This window comes from Salvelinus fontinalis, chromosome 1 (genome assembly GCF_029448725.1).
Source record: "Salvelinus fontinalis isolate EN_2023a chromosome 1, ASM2944872v1, whole genome shotgun sequence".
Lineage (NCBI taxonomy): Eukaryota > Metazoa > Chordata > Actinopteri > Salmoniformes > Salmonidae > Salvelinus > Salvelinus fontinalis.
In genome coordinates this window covers 31,127,361-31,151,699 of record NC_074665.1, presented here as the reverse complement: position 1 = coordinate 31,151,699, position 24,339 = coordinate 31,127,361, and the positions used below count along the sequence as shown (strand labels likewise).

At 43.5% G+C, this 24,339-nt stretch overlaps 1 protein-coding gene across 13 annotated transcripts; it reads right to left on the bottom strand.

Moving 5' to 3' along the window:
* Positions 1-893: 893 nt before the first annotated feature.
* LOC129853036 (PWWP domain-containing protein 2B-like) lies at positions 894-23,864 on the bottom strand. 13 transcript variants are annotated; one of them, XR_008759073.1, is made up of 7 exons: positions 22,572-23,745; positions 20,048-21,145; positions 19,043-19,630; positions 18,792-18,896; positions 18,396-18,546; positions 17,300-17,398; positions 16,438-16,718 (listed from the first exon to the last, which is right to left on the bottom strand). XR_008759073.1 is itself a non-coding variant. In XM_055918684.1 (3 exons), exons 1-3 carry the CDS (start codon positions 8,002-8,004, stop codon positions 2,609-2,611), a joined length of 1,869 nt encoding a protein of 622 aa, XP_055774659.1. In that variant the 5' UTR covers positions 8,005-8,598; the 3' UTR covers positions 894-2,608. The 13 variants fall into 13 exon arrangements, 2 of the variants coding, with proteins under 2 accessions (XP_055774659.1, XP_055774668.1); XR_008759072.1 differs by having other exon boundaries at positions 18,792-19,138; positions 19,521-19,630; positions 22,572-23,744; XR_008759078.1 differs by having other exon boundaries at positions 19,528-19,630; positions 22,572-23,744.
* Between the last annotated feature and the right edge of the window lie 475 nt (positions 23,865-24,339).

Genomic DNA, 24,339 nt, shown 5'->3' with positions numbered 1-24,339 from the left:
AGAGGGCAAGTAACACCAATACACAACCATTTTGAGTGATCACCTTCAACCTATAATTAATCATTTCTATCCACAGGGCACGAGTGTTCAATTGTTTGATGAGCATGAAAACGATGTAAACCATATGCCATGACTGTCTCAGTCACCAGATCTCAACCCAATTGAACACATTTGGGAGAATCTGGAGTGGCGCCTCAGTGTTTTCCACCACCGACAACAAAACACCAAATGATGGACTTTCTCATGGAAGAATGGTGTCACATCCCTCCAATTGTGTTCTAGACACTTGTAGAATCTATGCCAAGGCGCACTGAAGCTGTTCTGGCGGCTCATGAACGCCCAACGCACAGCAGGCAGGGGTCAAATAAATCAACACTGACATGACTTCAAATGAATGAGAGCCATCCAGGAGGCTGGGGAGAGTAGCGCAACACAGCAGCACGCTAATACCAACTCAGTGAATGTAAGCGGGGGTTAAATTGGGGGCAGCGAGGAAGAAGTTTGACTTTTTTTTTTAGGGTGGATGAGAGTTCAGATTTCAATTCGATTAGCAGTTAGTTTTCTACTGAAAATGCAATTGAGTTGAACAGTTCCACCATTTACAAAGTCAGCTGGTAGCAAATCACTGTGATAATAAGGAGAGGATGGCTATCATATGACCAGTGTGGCTAGTGGAGGACGAGTAGTTGCGTTACACTAGGTAACAGACAGTGCTTCACTTAACTGAGTTAAGTGAGGTGGTGAATGGTTGCATAAAGTTACATAAAGGTAAACCTGGCTGGACCAGACTTGTATCACAGTAGTGGTGCTGACACACAGGTGAGAGCTAAACTACATCAAGTTAGTCAAAATTAATAGAAGTACATTGAAATATACACAAACCAGCCAGCGCACATATTGCCTGTATATTTTATTTTATGTACATGTAAAAAATAAAATAAAAAAATGAAAATAGCCAATAACATTGACCAATGTGGGCAACAGCAGACAGCCATGTAGCTCATCAAATACAGGAATTTCCTGACATCTGCTTCCATCTTAATCATAAACCAGGTGAAAGGGGGAGCTAGGCACTCTCCTTCCCCATTCTTCCGGAAGAGTCAATCAAAACCAAAGGGACTCAAAATGGAACACAAATGCAACAGGAGCTCTGGGTAGTGTTCATTAGGGCTTGCAACAGAAAACTAAAATAAGCTATTTCTATTGGACAAGTCCAGGTAGTCCTTGCCCATTTTCTTCTGTTTAGTGCCTACTGAACAACCCATGGTTCCTGCGGTCCCTCCCTTCCCCCTACTTTCCAACAGTGCTGCTTTCAACTCCAAGGTCAATAAAGGTGAATCCTGCAGTCTCTCCCTCTCCGGACTGCAATCTGCAACCAGTATTGAGCATACAGAGTAGCCACCCATCTCCCCCGCCCTTCACCAGCACACTCAAAGAGTTGAATTCACAGTATTCTTACTGCATTTTCAGGTGAATATAAAGCTTTAATTGACGGATAGGGTTTGACATTTGACAATTTTCTCTAGTGGAAACAGTTGATGGAACTGGGGTGAGTTGAAAGAACGTACAAATACACACCCGAGACAAAAATGCAAGAATACAGTGTACACAACCGCTCCTGAAAAGATTCAATCTCTGGTGTCCCAAAACTTAAATTAAAAAAACTATTCTCCAAAGCCATGGATAGTCAACCGGGATATGAACTCCCGCTGCCTGGCAGTGCTGTAACTCCAGTTAGTGAAAGGACAATGAGCTTACAGCAGGCCACCAAGGTACAGATAAAGTGCTTTTTCTTTACATGACACATTAAATAATGAAAGTGAGTAGAAATGAACTTTGGGATCTCTCAACAACGACCGATACATACCACACTTCTAAAGGTATTCAAACAAAAAATGGAAGAGACAAATTTGAAAAAAGTATAAATAACATTACGTCGACATATCCAACTAGCACTGCTGAAGAAGGCTACAAGGATGAATCACTGTATAATAGAAGAAACTACAGTACTATCTCTAGATGGAACAGTTTCACATTCTCATATTTGGAAAGTAAAAAACTTAGTGTAAGACTTTCCACCAGAAATGCAGATATACATTTCCTGGTCTGTTCGGGAAAAAAAGTGGGTGGGCTTCCAATGAGGATGGCACTGGGTCTGTTCAGCAGACCTGACGAGGCCCTCTGACTGGTTGTCGTTGAACCACTTCACGACCAATCGGTCGAGAGGACGTTCACAAAAGCAGCAGTATGGAGATCTTAAGGAGTTGTAGAAAGGTAAACTTAAATCGTTATGGATAATAAAATGGTTACAGATAATAAATACATTCTGATGTGTAGTGTGTTGCTATTCAGTTTCTACTGATATGGTTGAAAATAAAAATGATTGAAGAATTGTTCCTTGTAGTCCATGAGATGCCTCAAACTGGCATTTCTTGCTCCCTTATCCAGTCAACAACACTCCACCTGGGTGGCCATTTTCCTCCAGCCATGTGGGAGGGGAGGGGGGAGCGCTGTATAAATAGTGACCCTAGCAACTGCACACGCTTCCTTACTCTCCTGGGGAGTCAGATTTCCGCGAAGCCTTTGAAAGGAGACTATTCTTCAGTCTTCAGACTCTACAGAGAGAGAGAGACAGATGGGAGAGAGAGCAAATAATGATTAGGCAAATAATGGTAGTATGGTTTCCAATGGAGGGACATTTTAACTAGAGGCCTAGACTTTGCACTGGAAGAGTTATGCATGTTTACAGAAAAGATGGATTCTCACTTGACCATTCAAGATATGGAACATTTCTAACTGAGCCCTTTCAGAAGTCACTCTCGAGCAGCGGTGGAAAAAGCGCCCAATTTTCATACTTGAGTAAAAATAAAGATACCTTAAAAGAAAATGACTCAAGTAAAAGCCACCAAGTAAAATACTACTTGAGTAAAAGTATTTGGTATTAAATGTACTTAAGTATCAAAAGTAAAAGTATAAATCATATCCTTATATTAAGCAAACCAGTCTCGATTTTCTTGTTTAAAAAAAATGTATTTTCGATAGCCAGGGGCACGCTCCAACACTCACAGACATAATTTACAAATGAAGCAGTTGTGTTTAGTGAGTCCGCCAGAACAGAGGCAGTGTCCTGCTAAGCATTCAAAATGTAACGAGTACTTTTGGGTGTCGAAAATGTAAGGAGTCTCAAGTAATGAACAATGTATTTCAGACACTTTACAGCCAGATCTCTGGACAGCTGACGTGGCAAAACTATTTATGAGTTAGAGAAAGAATGGCATTCTCAAAAGAGTCTGGTGTGCATTATGAACATAGTTCAGTACAGGTGTACCTTCACATGGCTACTGGGCCTTCACCACAGCAAACAGTGGCCCTGGGAGCTGTCTGGCAGTTTCATATCACCCTAAGACAATATTTAACCTAGGTGTAAGTGAACAGCCTGGTGCTTGGCTACATGGGGTCTGATTCCACAGACCTATCAACAAAAGAATACCAAGGGAACAAGGGCTTGTGCTTTCGATCTATATGATCAGGCCTAATGTTTTATGACAACTATTGCTAGGCAGACTGAGACCAAATCATAAGTCCCTGGGTTCAGTCAACCAAAATCATACAATTAAGATTATTTTACCATACAAGGGTAAAGTGAGCTACAACTTAGTTTAGGCATTCACAAGAGAGGATGTATTCTGCGTGAAGATTTGAATGAGCTCAGAGCCCAAACCATTGCCCAGCATGTAGCATTAATCCAAGGTACCGGGCTACTGTGTATTTAGTGAACAAACTCAAATTGTCTGAGTGTTGTGGACTCACCTACGTTTCGCAGTGAGAGGTGAGTAAAGAGGTGATCTCGGGGCTCATGTGGCCCACGGCCTTGGCAGCTTCCACAATGGCTCGTCGGTACATCCCTTTCTTCTTGCGGTTGAACCGCGACCTGAAAAACTCCCGGAAGGGAGAGAGTTTGGCAACGGAGAGCTGGGAGGTAGTGGGTGAGCCAAACCAGGCCACCTTAGCCTCTGGCCACTGGGCTTCGTAGTTAACGGACTCCTCTTTGCGGCTGCCGCTGATGCTGAGCACCCTCGCCGGCCACCAGGGGAACCCATGGATCTTCCCCCACACCACGTCTCCCACGGCCACCGCATGGCCCTCCTCCGTCACACACTTGGTCATGCTGCGCGTGTGCAGGCGCACGGTGAGTGGCGGCACAGTCTTGCTGTCGTCTCGCGAGAGCGACGAGGAAGACACAGAGGAGATGTGCTCTCCGGGAGCCAGGTCGCACAGCTCCGGGGGCGTGCCGTCTGAGGTGAAGGATTTTGATTCGTCCAGGCTATCGGTGCTGCACACGGACAGACTGGAGGAGTCCGCCTTCTTCTTGCGGAAGTTGATGAGCAGCGTGAGGTCACTGTGGCCTCGGTCGGCCTCCTCTCCAGAGCTCCCCGACCACAGCTCCATGGGAGTCTTCTCCTCAGAGTCCTCCGAGTGGGACAGGGGACCAGGGACTGGCATCCTGGGGCCTTTCTTCTTCGACCCCTCTACCAGCTCCGCCTCGTACACCGTCAGGCTGTCCTCTCCGTCCCCCAGGGTCGTCACGCGGATCTGTGGGGAGGGGAGGTCCAGGCCGGCCGTTAGGGGCCTGGGGAGCTTGAGTTTGGGAATGGACACAGTCAGGCCCGTCCTGGTGGCGTCCAGGATGTGGCGCTGCTCCTGAGTCTGGGTTAGGGTGGTGGGCTCAGGCACTTTGCCCTGGTGGTCTCTCAGGCCGTTCTGCATCAGCTGCTTGGGGCAGAAGGGCTTGACGGAGCCGTGGACCCGAGCTGGGATCTTCATGACCTCAACCTTGGCTTGTGGAGTGCTGTACGAAATCTTGATGACTGGGCTGTGGGGAATGATGTCTATTGCAGGGAACTTTGGATCGTCATCCCTTTTGTCCTTCCGGAGCCGCTTGCCGTCGTAGCCAGTGGGGCCATTCTCCCGTCTCTTGTTGCTATCCTTGGTGGCGTCTGCGTCCTCTTTCCTGGCCAACTTGACGGACCCCTCGTCGCTGTATGGCGCGTTCTCTTTCCTAGACGTCTTGGTGGTGGGCATCCCGTCTTTACTGTCTTCGTCACTGTTCAGCGTGTTCTTACACTTCTCGCACAACACCTGCCGGGGGCGGAGTCTGATGGTGCTTATGGTCATCTGCCCGGGCTCTCGGGTCCGCCTCTTCTTCCTCTTGATTGTTCGCGGTGGTGGCTGAGGTACCCATTGACCATAGCTGTGGCGGACCCATATGGGTGGAGGGAAGGGAGCACCTTCAAAATAAGGAGGGTATGGAGCCTGCCCGGCAGGCACTGGTGTGGGCAGAGGGGCAGGGAGATGGGCACCTGGTGGATCATTTTCAGGGAGTGTGTTTTCATCCTTTGGTTTATGATGTGAAGCCTGGCTGGGAGGTTTAGTAACTGTCTCCTCTGTCGGGACGTCAGGGATTTCACAACCAGGTTTGAATGCAGGGCATTTCACTGGCTTTGTTGTGACATCTGGTAGGCAGAAAAGCCCAGTCCTATAAGAAAACAGTGAAAATAAATACTTTAGTATGTTTTGTAGCTTCTGAGTGTTTGCATCCAATCATGATGAAGTCAAATTGTTTGCACTCAACATTCACATTGTGAAATAAAGCAGGAATGTCAACTCCTCACCGAGTTCCTGTTCAAAAACATTAACTCAACAGAATCTATGCGCAACAGATGCACTCCTTTGACCCTGTCGGAGCACTTATGAAAGCCCTTATGGTTGCAACACTTCAGTTTGTACAGAAGACACAAATCAGACAACAGATGCTAATTGCTACTTTACAACAGATGTTAATGCTGTGAACAAGCTAATTTACAAAACCCACTTCCATTTTCCTAATCAGTGTAGTTCATATCCCAATTACTTCAATACTATAAAAAAGGCAACGCCAAAAAGATTTTCCTTTGTTAGAACATTGCACTTTCTACTGGATTGGGGGTTGGGAGACAGCCATCAAGCAGGTCGTTGTCTAGCAGCCTATAGCCTTCCCTCCAGCCGTGTGCTACAAACTGAAAGAGCTGGAGTGTGTTTTTTCCCTGTAAATTCACATGTTCCTTTCCATTCCAGTGGACCTGCAGATGTAACGCGTCCAAGCCGGGATTCTCGAAGGAGCCCTTTGAAAGGTAGCTGACAGCAGCAACAACATGGCTGTATTCTGCTGTCAGAGACAGCAGACAAAGAGACTACAGGAAACCCAGGAGCCCCCCTCCACTCCATCTGACTGAACAAAAACAATCCCATGAATCACTCGGGACCAAGAGAGCCAGGGGATTCCCTTGTTTTCATATAAGTGTGTGCTCGGAGCTTGTATGTTATGAGAATATTAATTAAAGCACATTTAGGAAGCCCGAAAGGCGTTTCCCCATGAGCAGCTATTGGCACCTTTCAATAAAGCGGCTCAGCGAGGCCTGTTTCCTGTGCTTTGGGGGAGACCTTTAAAAAGGCCCTTATTGAGCAACAAAATCTCAGCCGTCGCAATGATTGACACAGGAGGTAGAGTCCTGGCCTAGGCTGTGTACAAGGTCATAGCGGTTAACCGGCCATGACTCAAACACTTGCCATTTAATCTTGTATACATCATAACCAAATAAAGAGATCCTGCTAAAAAAGTCACCGACATGGAAACTAGAGACACAATGAAGGGAAATGCATTTTTATGAACCTGAAACGGAAGAAGAACTCACATTTTGACACGACAAGGCAAAATAGGCCTGTATGCCAAACCACTGTTCTTTGTTAAAGCCACCGGGGAAGGTGAATCTCAGGGCATTTGGAGTGATCGATCACATGAACATGTAGGCCTACTGACAGGAAAAACCATTAAGAGTAAAAACAAATAAACCCAGTAAAATATAAAAGGTGCACTCACTGCACTGTACTAGTGCAACAACGCCAGAACATGTGACTAGAGTCCTGGTGTGACACACTGCATGCCCCATATTAATACCAATCATTCATAGAAAATGTTATACCTTAGGCTACCCATTGTTAACACCCTATACATAGGCCTAAATGTGATTTCTAGCCAACATTGTCTACTCTAGTTCACCCTTTGTCAAGCACAAAGTAGGCTTATAGCCTAGTTTTACTGGTGTCTGTAACCTTGGTAACTCAACGAGTGCCATCTTTAAAAGCAGTATAATCTCTTATTTTGAGTTTCAGGTGAATCACTTATAAAAAAAGATATACTTAATTGTATCATTATAAAAGGGTATAATTCTATGACTTTGTGAGTTTCAACCTAGGCCTACAGTAAAAGCACCAGAAGTCGGCTAAATTATTAATGGTGTGATGCCCATCACCTTACACAGGCCTAGCTATGAAAACATTATGTAGGTAGATCGATGAGAATGCATATACAAAAGTGTAATATGAGAAAGGGTGTTTCAGCAAGGCCTGCCATAGTTGGATACATTGTAGCCAGTCTAAATCTAGACAACAGTAAACTAGCTTGATAGCTAAGCTAACAATGAGGTATGAAGGTACCCACAAATATATGTATAACTAACCCCTGTGTGGTACCCACGTAAACATAATTGTTCTTGAAATGCCCATCCCATGTTACTTTCACGGGGTTTTTGGCTTTATCCAAGTTTCATAGTAATGATACAAGTGTTTATATGCTATTAATATATGTTGGCTGTAAAAGTGAGCAAAACAGATAGTTAACGTTTGCTGGCTAACTAGCTAGCTAAACCCCCTTGGAGTCTTTTGTATGAAGGCCCATGTAGCTACCTAGCTAGTTTAGCCAGTTAACGTTAGCTAGATAATTACGTTGTGATAAATGTATCAAATTATTCGAAAAAAATATACTTACTTTTTGTTGCAATCGAGTAATATCCCCATGTAGCTCCTTTCTTGATAGGTTAGCGTAACCACTAGTGTATCGTTAACTATTTGATCGATAGTAACAGGAATCTGAGAGCCGGCCCGCAGCTCGTCGGCCACAGCCTCCATATTTTCCGGCGTGAGATATCCGGCTTGGCGGTACTCGATCGCGGCCGCGGGAGCCACGATCGCCTCGGTTAAAGATGCTACTCCCTTCTACTTTCGAGCACGGGAGGCTACACCAGGGCACGAAATGATCAACCCCCACATAGTCAATTACAACAGTTCTACCACTGATGACATCACACAAGAAGAACAGAGGAGAGAAATCTTTTTAAATTGCCTCTCTATCTTGCTTGAAATTATACAATTTCAGTTTATTAACTCTAATGTAGCCACAATTCAGAAAATATAGCTATTTCATCATTAGCTATACTCTAGCTAAAAGCCATGTCTCCTCTGCTGGTTTGCAGACAATACATCCACCCTTCTTGGAATGACGAATGCATGATTTTTTCGTATTTATTTGTATCTTTTCTATTATCTTCTCTTCAAGGACATTTGTATCGTGCCATTCCCAATGAAATATAGGCTACCCTCTTTAACTTTCCTGGTTTACATGCATCACCCCCATCTTTACTGTCTGTCTGTCTGTCTGTACTCTGTATCCAAGAAATAGGTAATTTAGGCTATAGCGTATACATTATCAGTCACTGTATAGCTTCTTTATAGATGCAGGCACCTGAAATACAGTGACCTATTAGACTATATATGGCACTGATTGACTTGAAGAATGAGTTTGTTTTCTTTGGGACACAAGCACTTTATAAATACTATATCATGTCGTGTCAAATCAAAGTTTGTTTGTCACGTTCACATATTAGCAGATGTTAAAGCAGGTGCAGCGAAATGCTCATGTTTCAAGCTCCAGGAGTGCCAAACAGTGTCAAAAGTACAAACAGTACAATTCTAATACACAAATATTGTATTAGAATAAGTTAAAAACAAAAAAAGAAGAAGAACGAGGAATATCAGAACTATCATTGTCAGAGGCAGTAAATATGGTGCGTATAGACAGTGGTGTGTATAGACAGTATGGACACAGATTATTATAGTAAACTAAAACTGAAACTAAAACGAATTATGAAAAAACTATTTAGTAAACTGAAATATAAACAACCCCGTTTGAAAAGCTATAAAGCTATACTGAAACGTATCTTTGACTCCAAAACGAACAAAAAATAAATAAAACCAATCATGAATTATGTTCAGTTTTTGTTTTTGTACCTCAAAATTTTGGGCAACAATGTAATGGGGTTTGGTTTTCAAGTTTTTCTTCTAATGGGGTGTCTGTATCTGGCAAGTCATATTGAGATTCCTTTAAAGGTAGACTGAGCAAGATTTAAATTTTTTGTAATATAGCTGACACTCTCACCAGAGCAATTTACAGGAGAAATGAGGTTTAAATGCCTTGCTCAAGCGCAGATCGACAGATTTTTCACTTAGTCGGCTCGGGGATTCGAATCAGCGACCTTTACGTTACTGGCCCAACACTCTTAACCGAAAATGGGCGACTGGGTGTGTCGAAAGCAGTGGGTGTATGGAAAGCGAATCAGCTAATTGGGCAGATTGTTGCCACTCAAGACCGTTTTGCGTGGCTGTTTGGGCTGCACAACGAGTCGATAAGCCGTCGACCGGTGTTGTGCCTGCCGACATGAAGTGCCTCCTTCCTACTAGGTATCATGGTAGTGTCGCCGGCAATAGTTACGTGGCAATTTTTTTCCTGACCCGTGATTTTATTTCAGGTAGGTTAGCTGCATACACAAGAAATAACTAATATTGATAACCATCTAGATGTCACCTTGATACATACATACTATATGCCATTTAGCAGATATATATTTTCTAACTAGGTAAAGTCATTTAGCAGACGCTTTTATCCAAAAGTGACCGCTCAGCAAAGGGGGGGACCAACTCCATATTACTACCCATGATTTCGAGATGTTCAACGAACAGGTGTACACATACTTTTGGTCATGTAGTGTAGTTAGCCAACCAGCTAGCTATGCGTTCCTGCCTTGTTTACTAGCTAGGTAATTTAGCATCTGACTGCAGGTAACTTTACCCAGAGTAGCTAACGTTAACTGCTAGAGAAAAATAGTCTGCTAAAGTTTGCTAACTAGTTACATACTGTAACTAACACGCGCACAATGACTAGATAAGCACCAGCAGTAGATGGGCACTGGTAATGTTGTCACAGAAGCAAATTGGTAGTTAAAATATATTCAAATGTATATAAATTCAGTTGTTAAATTGTGCACCCATAAGATGTCAAAACATCTGACAACTTGACTAATTCAATTTGTCTAAAAGACAATCATATTTTATTGTGGTTATTTCCATGAAGCCACCATAATTGAATCAATAGGCTATGGGTTTTGCAATAAGATTATTTTCGTTGATCTCATGTTTTCAACGAGCACAGCAATAACAGTCTCCACTCTTCTGGGAAGGCTTTCCACTAGATGTTGGAACATTGCTGCAGGGACTTGCTTCCATTCAGCCATGAGCATTAGTGAGGTCGGGCACTGATTTTGGGCGATTAGGCCTGGCTCGCAGTCAGCATTCCAATTCATCCCAAAGGTGTTCGATGGGGTTGAAGTCAGGGCTCTTTGGAGGCCAGTCAAGTTCTCGACAAACCATTTCTGTAGGGACCTCGCTTTGTGCACAGGGGGCATTGTCATGCTGAAACAGGAAAGGGCCTTCCCCAAACTGTTGCCACAAAGTTGGAGGTACAGAATCGTCTAGAATGTCATTGTATGCTGTAGCGTAAAGATTTCCCTTCACTGGAACTAAGGGGGCTAGCCCAAACCATTATTCCTCCTCCACCAAACTTTACAGTTGGCACTATGCATTGGGGCAGGTAGCCTTCTCCTGGGATCCACCAAACCCAGATTCATTCATCGGACTGCCAGATGGGTAAGTGTGATTCATCACTCCAGAGAACGCGTTTCCACTGCTCCAGAGTCCACTAGCAGCAAGCTTTACACCTCTCCATCTGACGCTTGGCATTGTGCATGGTGATCTTAGGCTTGTGTGCAGCTGCTCGGCCATGGAAACCCATTTCATGAAGCTCCTGACGAACAGTTCTTGTGCTGACGTTGTTTCTAGAGGCAGTGTTGCAATCGATGACAGACGATTTTATGCGCTACGCACTTCAGCATTCGGCGGCCCCGTTCTGTGAACTTGAGTGGCCTACCACTTTGTGGCTGAGTCATTGTTGCTCCTAGACATTTCCACTTCACAATAACATCACTTACAGTTCACCGGAGCAGCTCTAGCAGGACAGAAATTTGCCTAACTGACTTGTTGGAAAGGTGGCATCCTATGAAGGTGCCATGTTGAAAGTTTCAAGCTCTTCAGTAAGGCCATTCTACTGCTAATGTTTGCCTATGAAGATTGCATGGCTGTGTGGCTGACATCGCCAAATCCATTTTTTTTTATACCCATCAGCAACGGGTGTGGCTGAAGTAGCCAAATCCACTCATTTGAAGGGGTGTCCACATACTTTTGTATATACATTACCAGTCAAAAATTTGGACACAGCTACTCATTCAAGGGTTTCTTTATTTTTACTATTTTCTACATTGTAGAATAATAGTGAAGACATCAAACTATGAATAACATTTATGGAATCATGTAGTAACCAAAAAAGTGTTAAATAAATCAAAATATAATTTATATTTGAGATTCTTCAAAGTAGCCACCCTTTGCCTTGGCATTCTTTCAACCAGCTTCACCTGGAATGCTTTTCCAACAGTTTTGAAGGAGTTCCCACATATGCTGAGCACTTGATGGCTGCTTTTCCTTCACTCTGCGGTCCAACTCATCCCTAACCATCTCAATTGGGTTGAGGTCGGGTGATTGTGGAGGCCAGGTCATCTGATGCAGATGACCTGTGAAATAGCACTTACACAGCATGGAGGTGTGTTGGGTCGTTGTCCTTTTGAAAAACAAATGATAGTCCCACAAAGCACAAACCAGATATGATGGCGTATCGCTGCAGAATGCTGTGGTAGCCATGCTGGTTAAGTGTGCCTTGAAATCGAAATAAATCACTGACAGTGTCACCAGCAAAGCACCCCCACACCATCACACATCCTCCTCCATGCTTCACAGTGGGAACCATACATGCGGAGCTCATCCGTTCACCTACTCTGCCTAACTGACTTGTTGGAAAGGTGGCATCCTATGAAGGTGCCATGTTGAAAGTTACCAAGCTCTTCAGTAAGGCCATTCTACTGCTAATGTTTGTCTATGAAGATTGCATTGCTGTGTGGCTGACATCGCCGAATACAAAGACACGGCGGTTGGAACCAAAATTCTCAAATTTGGACTCATCAGACCAAAGGACAAACTTCCATTGGTCTAATGTCCATTGCTCATGTTTCTTGGCCCAAGCAAGTCTCTTCTTATTATTGGTGTCCTTTAGTAGTGGTTTCTTTGCAGCAATTGGACCATGAAGGCCTGATTCAGCCAGTATCCTGTGAACAGTTGATATGTCTCTGTTAATTGAACTCTGTGAAGCATTTATTTGGTCCTCATGAGATCCAGTTTCATCATAGCGCTTGATGGTTTTTGCGACCTCACTTTTCCAGATTGACTGACCATGTCTTAAAGTACTGATGGACTATCGTTTCTCGTTGCCTATTTGAGCTGTTCTTGTCATAATATGGACTTGGTATTTTTACCAAATAGGGCTATCTTCTGCATACCAACCCTACCTTGTCACAACACAACTGATTGGCTCAAACGCATTAAGAAGGAAAGAAATTCCACAAATTAACTTTTAAGAAGTCACACCTGTTCATTGAAATGCATTCCAGGTGACAACCTCATGAAGCTGGTTGAGAGAATGCTAAGAGTGTTGTTGGAGATTTTTTTTCAATCATCGGATGATTTTCAGTAACTTATACTGTTCTCTTTGAAGTAGAAAGAATAATCAATACAAGCTTAAATATTAGACATATGTAAGCAGAATGAAGGCTAAACCTATGTGAGTATCCAAGCTAGATCAACATCGAATTGACCACTGGACATGTAAAGAACAGAACGTAAGCAGAATCTGTGTAGATGAGGCAAGGTAAACTAACAAGACATGACTGGTCTGGGCCATATCTGATCTTGTGAAGGCTACTGGACATGCACACAAGTTAAGCATACATTGATAATGTAGGTCTGAACTTGTAAAGACCTTTGGACAGGAACATTAGCTAAATGGTATGCACGTCACGCCACCAATAGAATCTATGCCCCAATATCTGAGCCAATAAGAGAATGGAGACTATGTAACAAAGCTAATGGGGTGATGACGTTATGTAAAGGTGAAAATGTATAAAGGCCAAGCACTAAAAATGAGACGACAAGTACTTCCATGGAGGTGCTCGGCTTTGTCTAATTGAATTCACAAGCTCCAGTATCTGAGTAGTATTTGATTTAATCTTTTCCACAACAGTGTGCAAAGCTGTTATCAAGGCAAAGGGTGGCTACTTTGTGTTTAACACTTTCTTGGTTACTACATGATTCCATATGTGTTATTTCATAGTTTTGATGTCTTCACTATTATTCTACTATGTAGAAAATAATAAAAATTAAGAAAAACCCTGGAATAAGTAGGTGTCCAAACTTTTGACTGGTACTGTAAGTTGTGCTTCCGTGAGATTGTATAGCCAGCATGAAGCCTGGCCCCTTAACCGGCACAGGGGGCTCTGGCAATGGGTGACATAATACCCTGTTTGCCAAACGTAGGGGCACTGTTGTCACAGTAATGTTTTTGGGTAGGGGCGTACTGGTCACTCAGACCCGTGCCAAGGCCCCTCGCTCTTATACTAAGCCAAGTGCTTGGGGGACTGCTTCTTCTTCAGAGATGCATACAAACCCTGTTTCCTTCACTCCCTCCAACTCCAGGAACTGAAAATAGGAATGAGGTTGCCAAAGCACCGGGGGAAAGCTAGTACGTTTCACTCACTGGAATTTTCACTAGCTTTTTAGCATAAGCTAGCCACTTGGACCGCAGCATGGCCCGTTTAGAATAACCAAGCTACTTAATGCTACGTATACTAAACAAGAGACCCCAGCAACTCCACCTTGGGGAGGCAGGAATAGTTAGCTCACCTCAGCGAGTTAGCCAACTTGGCTAGTGTAACAGTATAGCTTTCGTCCCTCTCCTCGCCCCTACCTGGGCTTAAACCAGGGACTCTCTGCACACATCAACAACTGACACCCACGAACCATCGTGCCACAGAAGCCGCGGCCCTTGCAGAACAAGGGGAACAACTACTTCAAGGTCTCAGAGCGAGTGACGTCACCGATTGAAAAGCTATTAGCGCGCACCACTGCTAACTAGCAAGCCATTTCACATCGGTTACAGTAGCATACTATGCAGCGCTCATTTAGCTAGCCTGGTCTTGAAAGATCACGTAGAAACGGAACACCAAGGTGGGACCAGATCCTTCATCAACAAGTCTGGGAAGATAGGCAAGAGATGTTTGACCGAAGCGGCGGGGGGTACCCACCAAACCTGGCCTTCCACTCTAGCCTTCCGTAACCAGCGACAGAGTGCACAGGAGCTGAGTTGGGCGCAGGCAGCTACCGCATACCCCACGCCCAGGCAGACAAGACATAGGCAGACAAGACATTTGCTCTGACCACCCAATCCATCTCCGCTTCCTGCACCTCGGTCCCAGCCAAGGTACCGGCATCCGGGAAAGGAAAGTCGCCATCGGTAATTCCAATCTTTCCAGGGAGTTTGTACGCAGTACATGGCAATGCACACACTGACTGGTTCGAGCGAGGGCCACCTGAGTGTGCTCCAAGCCAGACAAACTACACGAGACAAACTACACATAGATCATATCTTAGAGAAACCGCATGACTGGGGGCATGATCTCGACCCCGAACCCAGTTTAGCCATCTTACTCATTGCACCAGCAAATTGAAGAATAACCAATTGTTTGTGATTAGAAACAAGTTCAAACTTTAGGGGTTGAGTGTGCAACGTCCAGGGGGTGAGCATGCAACGTCCAGGGGTGAGCATGCTCTACCACTATGGGACAGTTTAGTTGGCACAATGTAAGCCAGTCTCGTTTTCAAATTGCTTGTTTTAATAGTTTGAATCGTTCACACTGAAGTGAACAGCGTAATAATTTAAGGAATAAATACAAGCCTCACACTTATCACCTGTGGAATTGGAGGACCATGGCTGCACACGGATTTCTCATCAGGCGTGATTGTAGATCCTTCAACCGAAGTTGCAAGAGTGCGACTCCCCATAGTATGTTGTACTGAAGTTGACTGACTGAAAGGGAACAATGTTTTTACTCGAAGACTGGAGTTGTAAAACACTGTGCTAAATGTAGCAGGTTGAACAGGCTGTAGCTCGGTTGGCTGAGGTCCTTGATGATCTTCTTGGCATTCCTGTGACTCCGGGTGCTGTAGATATCCTGGAGGGCAGGCAGTGTGCACCCGGTGATGCGTTGGTGATGCATTGGGCTAACCGCACCACCCTCTGGAGAGCCTTGAGGTTGTGAGCGGTGCAGTTGCCATACCAGGTGGTGATACAGCGCGACAGAATGCTCTCAATGGTGCATCTGTTGACGTTTTTGAGGGTCTTAGGGGCCAAGCCAAATTTCTTCAGCCTCCAGAGGTTAAAAGGGCGATGTTGCGCCTTCTTCACAACTGTGTCAGTGTCAAGGGTCCATTTCAGGTCCTCAGTGATGTGCACGCCGAGGAAGTTGAAGCTTTTGACCCTCTACACGGCCCCGTCGATGTGGATGGGGCGTGCTCTCTCTGCTGTCTCCTGTTGTCCACAATCAGCTCCTTAGTTTTGTTGACTTTGAGGGAGAGGTTATTTTCCTAGCACCACTACGCCAGGGCTCTCACCTACTCCGTTGGCTGTCTCATTGTTGTTGGTAATCAGGCCTACCACTGTTGTGTCGTCAGCAAACTTGATGATTGAGTTGGGAGACGTGCGCAGCCACGCAGTCATGGGTGAATAGTGAGTACAGGAGGAGGCTGAGCATACACCCCTGTGGGGCCCCCACTTTGAGGATCAGCGGGGCGGAGGCGTTGTTGCCTACCTGAGATGATATGGTTCTTAACTAGCCTCCCAAATGATTTTATGATGACAGAAGTGAATGATATGGGGCGATAGTCATTTACTTCAGTTACCTTCACTTTCTTCGGGACAGGAACAATGGTGGACATCTTGAAGTAAGTGGGGACAAAAGACTGTGATATGGAGAGATTGAATATGTCCGTAAACACTCCAGCCAGCTGGTCTGCAAATTCTCTGAAGATGCGGCTTGGGATGCCGTCTGGGCCGGCAGCCTTGCGAAGGTTAACACGCTTGAATGTCTTACGTCGGCCACGGAGATCAGGCGCATACAGTCCTAGTGAGCTGCAGGGGCCCACGTGTGTGTGTGTGTGTGTGTGAGAGAGAGAGACATAGAGGAGCAGGGTATTACACCATACTGTGTGTAAATTAAGAACACTTCATGGTGGTAAATTAAGAATATGAAATGTTTATTGATGAATGGGTATTGGATACCATTGTGAATGAGGAAACTGTGTTTGTAGAGTGCTATAATTCCATTCTACTTTCTCCTGTACTTCTATTTTTACATGCAATGTAAGTTAATTTAATTTTTTAAACAACAATTCAAAATGGCAGTAGGGCTACACACTCAAAAATACGTTCACTTGTCATAGCAGAGTTCTCCCCAGTAAACACAATGAATCAATACTCGATGTCTCTCAGCGAGTTCTGACTGTAACCTCTTGGCCTGAAACGGAAGCAAAAAATTTAAATAAAAACACAATGGCCAGTGCCCCTGGGCCTCTTTCATCACCTGAACATGGCTCCTGATACGCTGCTCCAACTCCCTGTCTCTGGCCACCCTAAGATCACAATGGTCAAGGGTCAAATGAACTACCAATCCACAAACTAAAGATTACCTTAGTTATGTACCACTATATGTGGTTATCATTATCGTCTTAGCATGTAAAATACTGGGGTGTAAAATACTGGGGTTTAATTCATTAAAACAATCAGCTGAACAAAAGTATTTCACAGAGGGGACAAAATATATGCTATGAACAAAAGAGATGGCTGTACAGGCACCCTCTTTCCACTAGATGTCTCTGAACATCTTTGGAATATCTGCCATTGGTTCTGTTGGTGGCTACTGTTAGTAGCTGCCCACTGGGCACAGAAGTCAATGGAATGTCTATTCCACCTTGGTTCAACGTAATTCTGTTGAAACGCTGTGGAAACAATGTTGAATCAACCAGTGTGTGCCCAGTGGGTTATTGCAACAGTGTAACTATCGATAGACATTGAGTAGACCTGTTAGCTACAACATACCAGGCTTCCACGTGTTGTTTCTGGTACAGGAACAATCTCTATCTCTGGATCCTCTTTGGTAGGGGTTTGAGTGTTTTGACCCCACCACTTTCGGCAACACTACATAGAGACATCGGTACATGAAAATACATTAATTTCTATAGAAAGCTGGTATTTTCAATATATAACTGAAACTGTGAGCTTATAGTAAGTTAAGGATAGATGACAGGACATGCAGTGACACAGATGTACTACTACTATCCTGGCACATTGCTGAAGAGGTTAGATATTAGATATACAGCTATGGTTAAATCATTCGGTGAACTAAGTTCAGACTTCCATTTGCCCAAGTCAGATTTATTTAGCTATTTACAGCTAAGAGACAATTTACTGAAACACCCAAACTGGGTCAAAATGAAGAGTGAGCCCTCTCCCAGAGAAACACACCTAATCAATACTCAGAAAAGTGCAACTAATAGTAAAACAAATAACAAATCTATTCCAATCTATTGCTGTCATGACACAGAACAATACTCTGCAAACTAGGTGCAAGTGGGAATCTGAACTTGGGGAGAACATTGAAAATGAAACTTGGGAGGCAGTCTGTAGGAATGCTCATACCACACCAACCATATGGAGAGATTATCTATGGACAATTATTAGTAGGTACTTTCTAACTCCAGACAAAATGGTAAACATAAGACCAGAAACAACCAGTGAATGCCGAAGAAAATGTGGGGAATTATTCGCAAACTACCTACATATTTTTTGGTCTTGTACTAGAATAATAACACTCTGGAATTATGTTTTGGACTTTGTAAACAATGTATTTAATTGCTGTTTCCAATACCTCTATAATGAATTGCTGTGCTTTAAACCTATGCTTGAAAAATAATACAATTCTATGTATAAAAATATGTATATACAGCAATGGGTTGCTTTGAGTGACAGGGCATCACTATACCCTGGTTCTGGTACGTTGTGATTCATACTGAAGTGGGGGGAGTGGAACCTAATGTTCATCATGATGTTACACTTGCTAATGTACTAGTCTACTGCTGTGTTTGTATGTTTCTGACTGTGTGTGTGCTAGCGTTTTGTGGAATGGTGTGTTTACCTGCTGTGGGGGGGGCCTCCCTGGCGACATCTGACTGCAGGATGACTGACTGCATACTGGAGGCACAGTGCTTCATCACTAGCTAGGCCTGTCGCTATCTCCAACCTGGACAGCTTCAGCTTAGTGTCTGCACAGCCATCTTTTCCAACGTCTGCTCACCCAGAATGGAAACAAGGACTCAAGTCAGTCTCTTTCTGTCCACTTCTCTCAGACAGTTTCCTTAGAACAGAACTGAAAGCATTCTTCTAATTCTCTTTCCAATGACTGTGAAACCCTTTCCTCAGGCTGGTGTTATGTTGCCCTCTTCTGGTTGAGAAGTGCACTTCAGGTATGTGAAAAAAATTGTGGATTACAAAATTAGAATGTAGTGAAAGCAGACATACAGAACAGGCATACCTCCCTCTCATATGTCTCTCACACCTTTCTTGCTTGTGCTCGAAGATGTTCCTCTCCTGCATGGTCCTAGCATGAGTACGTCATTTCTTGAGGAGCTCTTGGTCTCTAAGGGACAAAGAAAGACAGGGGCCATACAAAGCACAGTGAGGATTCAAATACCCTATAAACACTTATCTAAGGTCACTTGAATCTTGTTTAGGTTATGATTGAGGATAAGCTGCTCTTAGATCTTGCTGCATTTCTTTACCTACCCCTTATTGGCATTGGCTTTTTGCGGCACATAATATTGATCCCTCCCTTTCTGGGATTTCAACGAACACCAATTTGACACAATACACCCCTGCTTTCTGAAACGGCAAGGAGAGTTAAAGTTCTCGCACACGTGGTATTGCATAGTTGGCAGGCAACTATATACTGTATGTCAGTATACTGTATGTCAGTGTAGGCTGGTGGGAAGAACTGTAGGAGGACGGGCTCATTGTAATGACTGGAATGGAATAAATGGAACGGTATCAAACACATGGAAACCACTTGTTTGACTCTGTAATGGCTGGAATGGTGTAAATGGAACAATGAGCCCATCCTCCTATAGCTCCTTCCACCAGCCTCAACTGCTGTATGTAATTCACATGATTTGAAAGGCCACAAAAGCAGTAGGGAGTCAAAGGAGGTATACTGATGTGAGATACTTCTGCTTGGGATCTGTAAAATCAAACAGTAATAACTTACTTCCTACTTTGTTCATTGCAGCCAGTCTTCTCTCCTCTGACCTCTTCCAGTACTGCATGTCCAACGGAGGGAGCTCTGGAAATATATTTCCACTGGTAATCTCTTTCTTTCTGACAAATAAAAAATGAATCGAAAGAAAATGTTTTATTTTTATTGCTCTCAGAAGGACCGTGTCCCTGCAGTGCCTGGGCAAATTTATCGCCAGGCCTTCTCCTCAAAGACTGTCAAAAAAATACTTACACTGTCCATGCTGTATTTTCCATTTCTATAGCCTATTAGTCTAGAATGGCTCCCTCTCCTTGTCTCCTTTCCTTCACTGCATTCCCCAGAGAAGGCATCCAACATATTGCTTTCACCTATCATTGCTTTCCTCGTAACCCATACTGACCACTGCACTGAACATAGTGGTCAATCTGGTTAACCAGTTCAGGAGAGGACACTAAACTACTGAGTCCTCCCCCTAGATCTGCAGTTACCAGACGCCTGTCATTTCTCCCATAAGAGACGATTAACCTTTTTGACATTACCTTTTAATGACGGGCAGGGGGTGTGTCAGCCCTCTGCTGCTCTAGGGAGGCGTGAAAGAGGGAGACCATAGCCAAACTCAGCTCTGTCCATTTGGATCGTCTTCTGCCTCGGTTCTCTGAACCTCTGCTACTCGTCTTCATATACCACCTCTTCACAGAGGTCCAAACTGGACTTCACAACCTCTGTCAACTGTAGCTTCTCCACCGGTGGCATGTCTGCAACCAAAACATTAAGAACTTTCCATGAAAACTATTATGGCAGCAAAATAATACATTTCAGTCACTTCCTATGCAAACAATTATGCAACAATTGTCCTCTTCTCATTTTGACTCGACCAAGGTGGATCCTTTGCATCAATGCTGAAATAAACATTTCACAGTGTAAAATGGTTGCTGTGAATACCCGATGAAAAGACAAAACTGTAATGAGCCTATAGTAAGCATGTCCTCTCATCCATGAAATAACATGATGAAATCTGGTATGACATGATCTGAATGCCAGCATATTGCCCCGGTAGTGACAAAATAATATCCATCAAGATTAAATGACTTTTCCAGAGACGGTGAGCCTTGAACCTCTTTTTTAATAACATGAATATATAAAGATACAACAAGGCACCTTTGTTCTAGGTGTAGGCTTTCTGCTGTGGGGTGACTTGGCTAGTCATGCTGATTAGCCATAGGCACTACTAGCCAGTGGTTGATGACAAAGTGCCTCTGTTAGAAGCACATGGGTTATCGATCATATGAATGTGTAGAGCTGCAAAAGTCTGCCTGCTGCACGCGCCGTCTAAAAAGGAAATAGAGTCACACCGCTGAAGTGGAACCCGGGCAAGGAGCTATTTTGGTGGCCAGCCTTCTTTTCTTATGCATAATACCAGACGGCGGTGGACGTGTTCAGAAGGGTGCAGACCACACAAACCCCTTGCCGTCGCATTGTCCAACTTCATCAGGTGACACTACAGTTATCGTTATCGTTCACCTGGAAGAGAGTTCTGCACGCTAACCGATGCAGTGGAGGCCCTGCTGCACAACCTCGAGGTGGAAATGTGATGGGGCAATGCCTCAGACTCAGGGCCTTGAGAGTAAACACGTTACCTGAGAAATACAAACACATAGGTCAGAAATACCTGAAGATGGGTTACTGAAGAATAAGCTGGGGAAAAACATCATGTCACACTCACAACCCACTCTTCAAGTAAAGGAAATTAAGTCCAAGCATCCTGAGAGGGACATATCCCAAAATACTGTCACAGTCAGTGAAGACTGTTGATGCAATGCAGTGATGTTCTTGTTTAAAGGACAACGGGAAAAAACTGACAAAGGTGACAAAGTTCAACTAACCCAATTTCAGTGGAAGCTCTGTGATACGATTCCTTTCTAACATTTTCAGACATTTGCATCAACCAATTAATAAATGAATCCATTCGAATCCACAGCACATCCACAATCTACAGACAAATATTTTGACTGATAGGCCAATACAAACTAGCCTGTAATACCTGTGCAGAATCATTTCCACAGGAAAGGATGTGATTTGATTATTTCAGAGATCTAACCACACCGAGTTTGACAAACTGGTGAACAGCGTATCCGGAAGACTGGATATTTCATTACCTTCAAGATACAAATTCTTAAAGACAACAGGAAGATACAGTTAGCGGATAAAGTCAGCTCCGAATAACAAAGACTATTCTTGAAAACGAGAGGATCAGATTCATCTGGTTGACCTACTTTTAACTTAGTATTCTTCAAAATGCAATCCACAACATATTTTGAGTTTCTTATGCTTAAATATAGGGTGTCCGATGTGACATATTCAGTGACGTGCATAGGTCCAACACACTCGGAGAGAATGTGCGGCGTCTCTGTTTTAACAGTAGTATCACCACAATCTAGGCTTAAATTAAGGTTAGTAATTTCCGGTTCTAAGGAAGACACATGTGCTGTTATCTCCTTTGGTTGGTTAGTAAACCTTCAGCCCATTATTAAAGTGTAATCTTGCAATCAGATTGTCAATGCTCATGATGGCTAGAGGGAGAAACAATAGAGAATATGTGAGTCATGAACTAATCTTCCAGTAAAATACAATGACGGTCCAATTAATTCCCTGGCCCTTTGGGAGCAATGAATGTGTGAAAACTATCGACCAGACATTGATGTAATCATCTTTCTCAATATCGCCTGCTGCCGGCCTTTGGGCTAATCACATTCCTAAGACACTCATTGGATGCATATGTGAATAACTGTTATAGCTAGCTAGTTTGACTACATGTAACATTTCTGACATGTAACATTTCTGTCGGCTAGTTAGCTAGCTAATTTATGTAATAGAACATCAGCTCGCTAAAGTTAGCTAGCTAATATGCAAGCCAAAATATTTGGTGAATATATTGTACAACGCATCATTCATCATACTAAACCAAGCAATCACTGAAATATATAAGAATGCATGCATTACAGGATGATCAACAAGCTCAATTAAGTTAATTTAACTTTTGTAGAGGCAAGCTAGTTTATTTACCTAGCTAGTAGTAGTTAGCCGTCCAGTCGTATGATTAGCTATTGCCATGGCAACCGTTAGCAAGTACGGGGCATGTCAATAATCAAATAGTGCCTACAATTTGCCAAAATTCTCCTCAGAATCATTACCCCCATAGTTTTGGTTGACTTTAAGGTTGACAGACAAACCAGAAGTAAAAACAAACACTTTTTTTAAAATAAGGAAAGAAACGAAAAACAAAGTGTGTGTCAGTGTAGGCGTGATAGGCGGATATATATTTAAACAGGGCTGAAAAGTGACTGGTAGGAGGAACATATTGTAACGACCCGGTATTGTGTTCTGTGTTTGTGGGTGTGTTATGGTTCTCATGGCTACTAGCAGGGGTTAAATATGTCAGGACAGATGGAAAGGTTGGGGGGGTATGATGGGTAATCCCGCGGGATTTGGAAATGCATAAAGAGGGATGAGTGTCTCATATCTCTCTCTTCTGTTCGGGCCTTGATCTGTTCCTATGAGAGTGACCTTAACTCGACATGTATAATTGTGTACGTTCGGCATTTAGCGGCGTGGGCTGTGGCCTGAACAATAGCCCAGTTTAGGAATAAACCTGTGTTCTAACCTGTACACCTAGAGTCCGTCTCTTTTCTCTTTAATGACCCAGCCGGGTCATTACAATATAAATACTTAAGGTAATATATACATGTAAAGAGGAGTAATACCACAGATATTTCACCATCTGTATAAATGTGAAGCATCCGGTTGGCGTTTCCACTCACTACCAAATATGGTGATGAAAGGAAGCACAGTGGCAGGCAGTGGGAGAAGATGGAGCGATTTGGGTTTTGGCCGACATTCTGCTAATTTTCTCATCGATTAAACATTTGATCTCAATACCGTTTTCAGTTTCCAATAACAAAATACGCTTCTAACTGAGTGGACTAAGTTTCGTAGACGTTACCCTTTGCCAGAGTTTAAAACAAATTGCGCTATTTAAAATAAGTGCAAGTTATTGCACACGCGCAATTCACAGAGAAGGTGTTCACTAACGGATATATGAAAATATTTGCTAAAAGATGCCAATAGGATCTCGCTATCTCGTGATTGGCTCTGCCAACCGCATTGCTTGTTCTGCCCACTATGATTAATTTGCCCCATTGGAAACGACAGGCTCTCTTCTATCTTGTTAGTTATAAAAATATATATTTGGTATTACCAAAGGCAGTACACTACGAAAGTAGGCAGAAACTGCTTCTCCAATAGAAATCCCAGATCACGCTTGTAAGCGATGTCTTGGCGATGTTGGCTGGCTAAGCTCATGCGCAGAAACGCGTCATCGGGTCTAACGGTCGTCTCGGACCGTTATGCGCATGTGCAGGCCGTCAAATGAAAGTTACGCCTTCAATATAAAGTTGTTTTTGACGAAAATTAAAACAAGTCAGTTTGTCACTTTCAAGAGGTTAGAGTAACATGTTCAACTACTTAAGACATTGGCTCGAGTCTAGATTGTGCCTTCAGATTTTGAGAAAATGAACAACTACGGAAGAATGTTTCACTTCTCTCATTGACTTCTCTAACCCCAAACCCCGGCAAAGACCTTTATAACTAAACCAAGATAGACCACAGGAGTTTCAAATGGGAACAAATAATTGTATTATTATTTTATTTTTAAAATGGGAACAATTGAGTCATAGAGGGCAGAACAAGCCAAGCCGTGATTGGGAGTCCCATAGGGCAGTGCACAATTGGCCCAGTGTTGTCTGGGTTTTGCCGGAGTAGGCCGTCATTGTAA

Coding starts and splice junctions, on each gene's coding strand:
- LOC129853036 (XM_055918684.1), bottom strand. CDS start 8,004: ATGGAGGCTGTGGCCGACGAGCTGCGGGCCGGCTCTCAGATTCCTGTT. Junction 5,537..7,864: donor TTACTCGATTGCAACAAAAA/GTAAGTATATTT, acceptor GTTTTCTTATAG/GACTGGGCTTTTCTGCCTAC.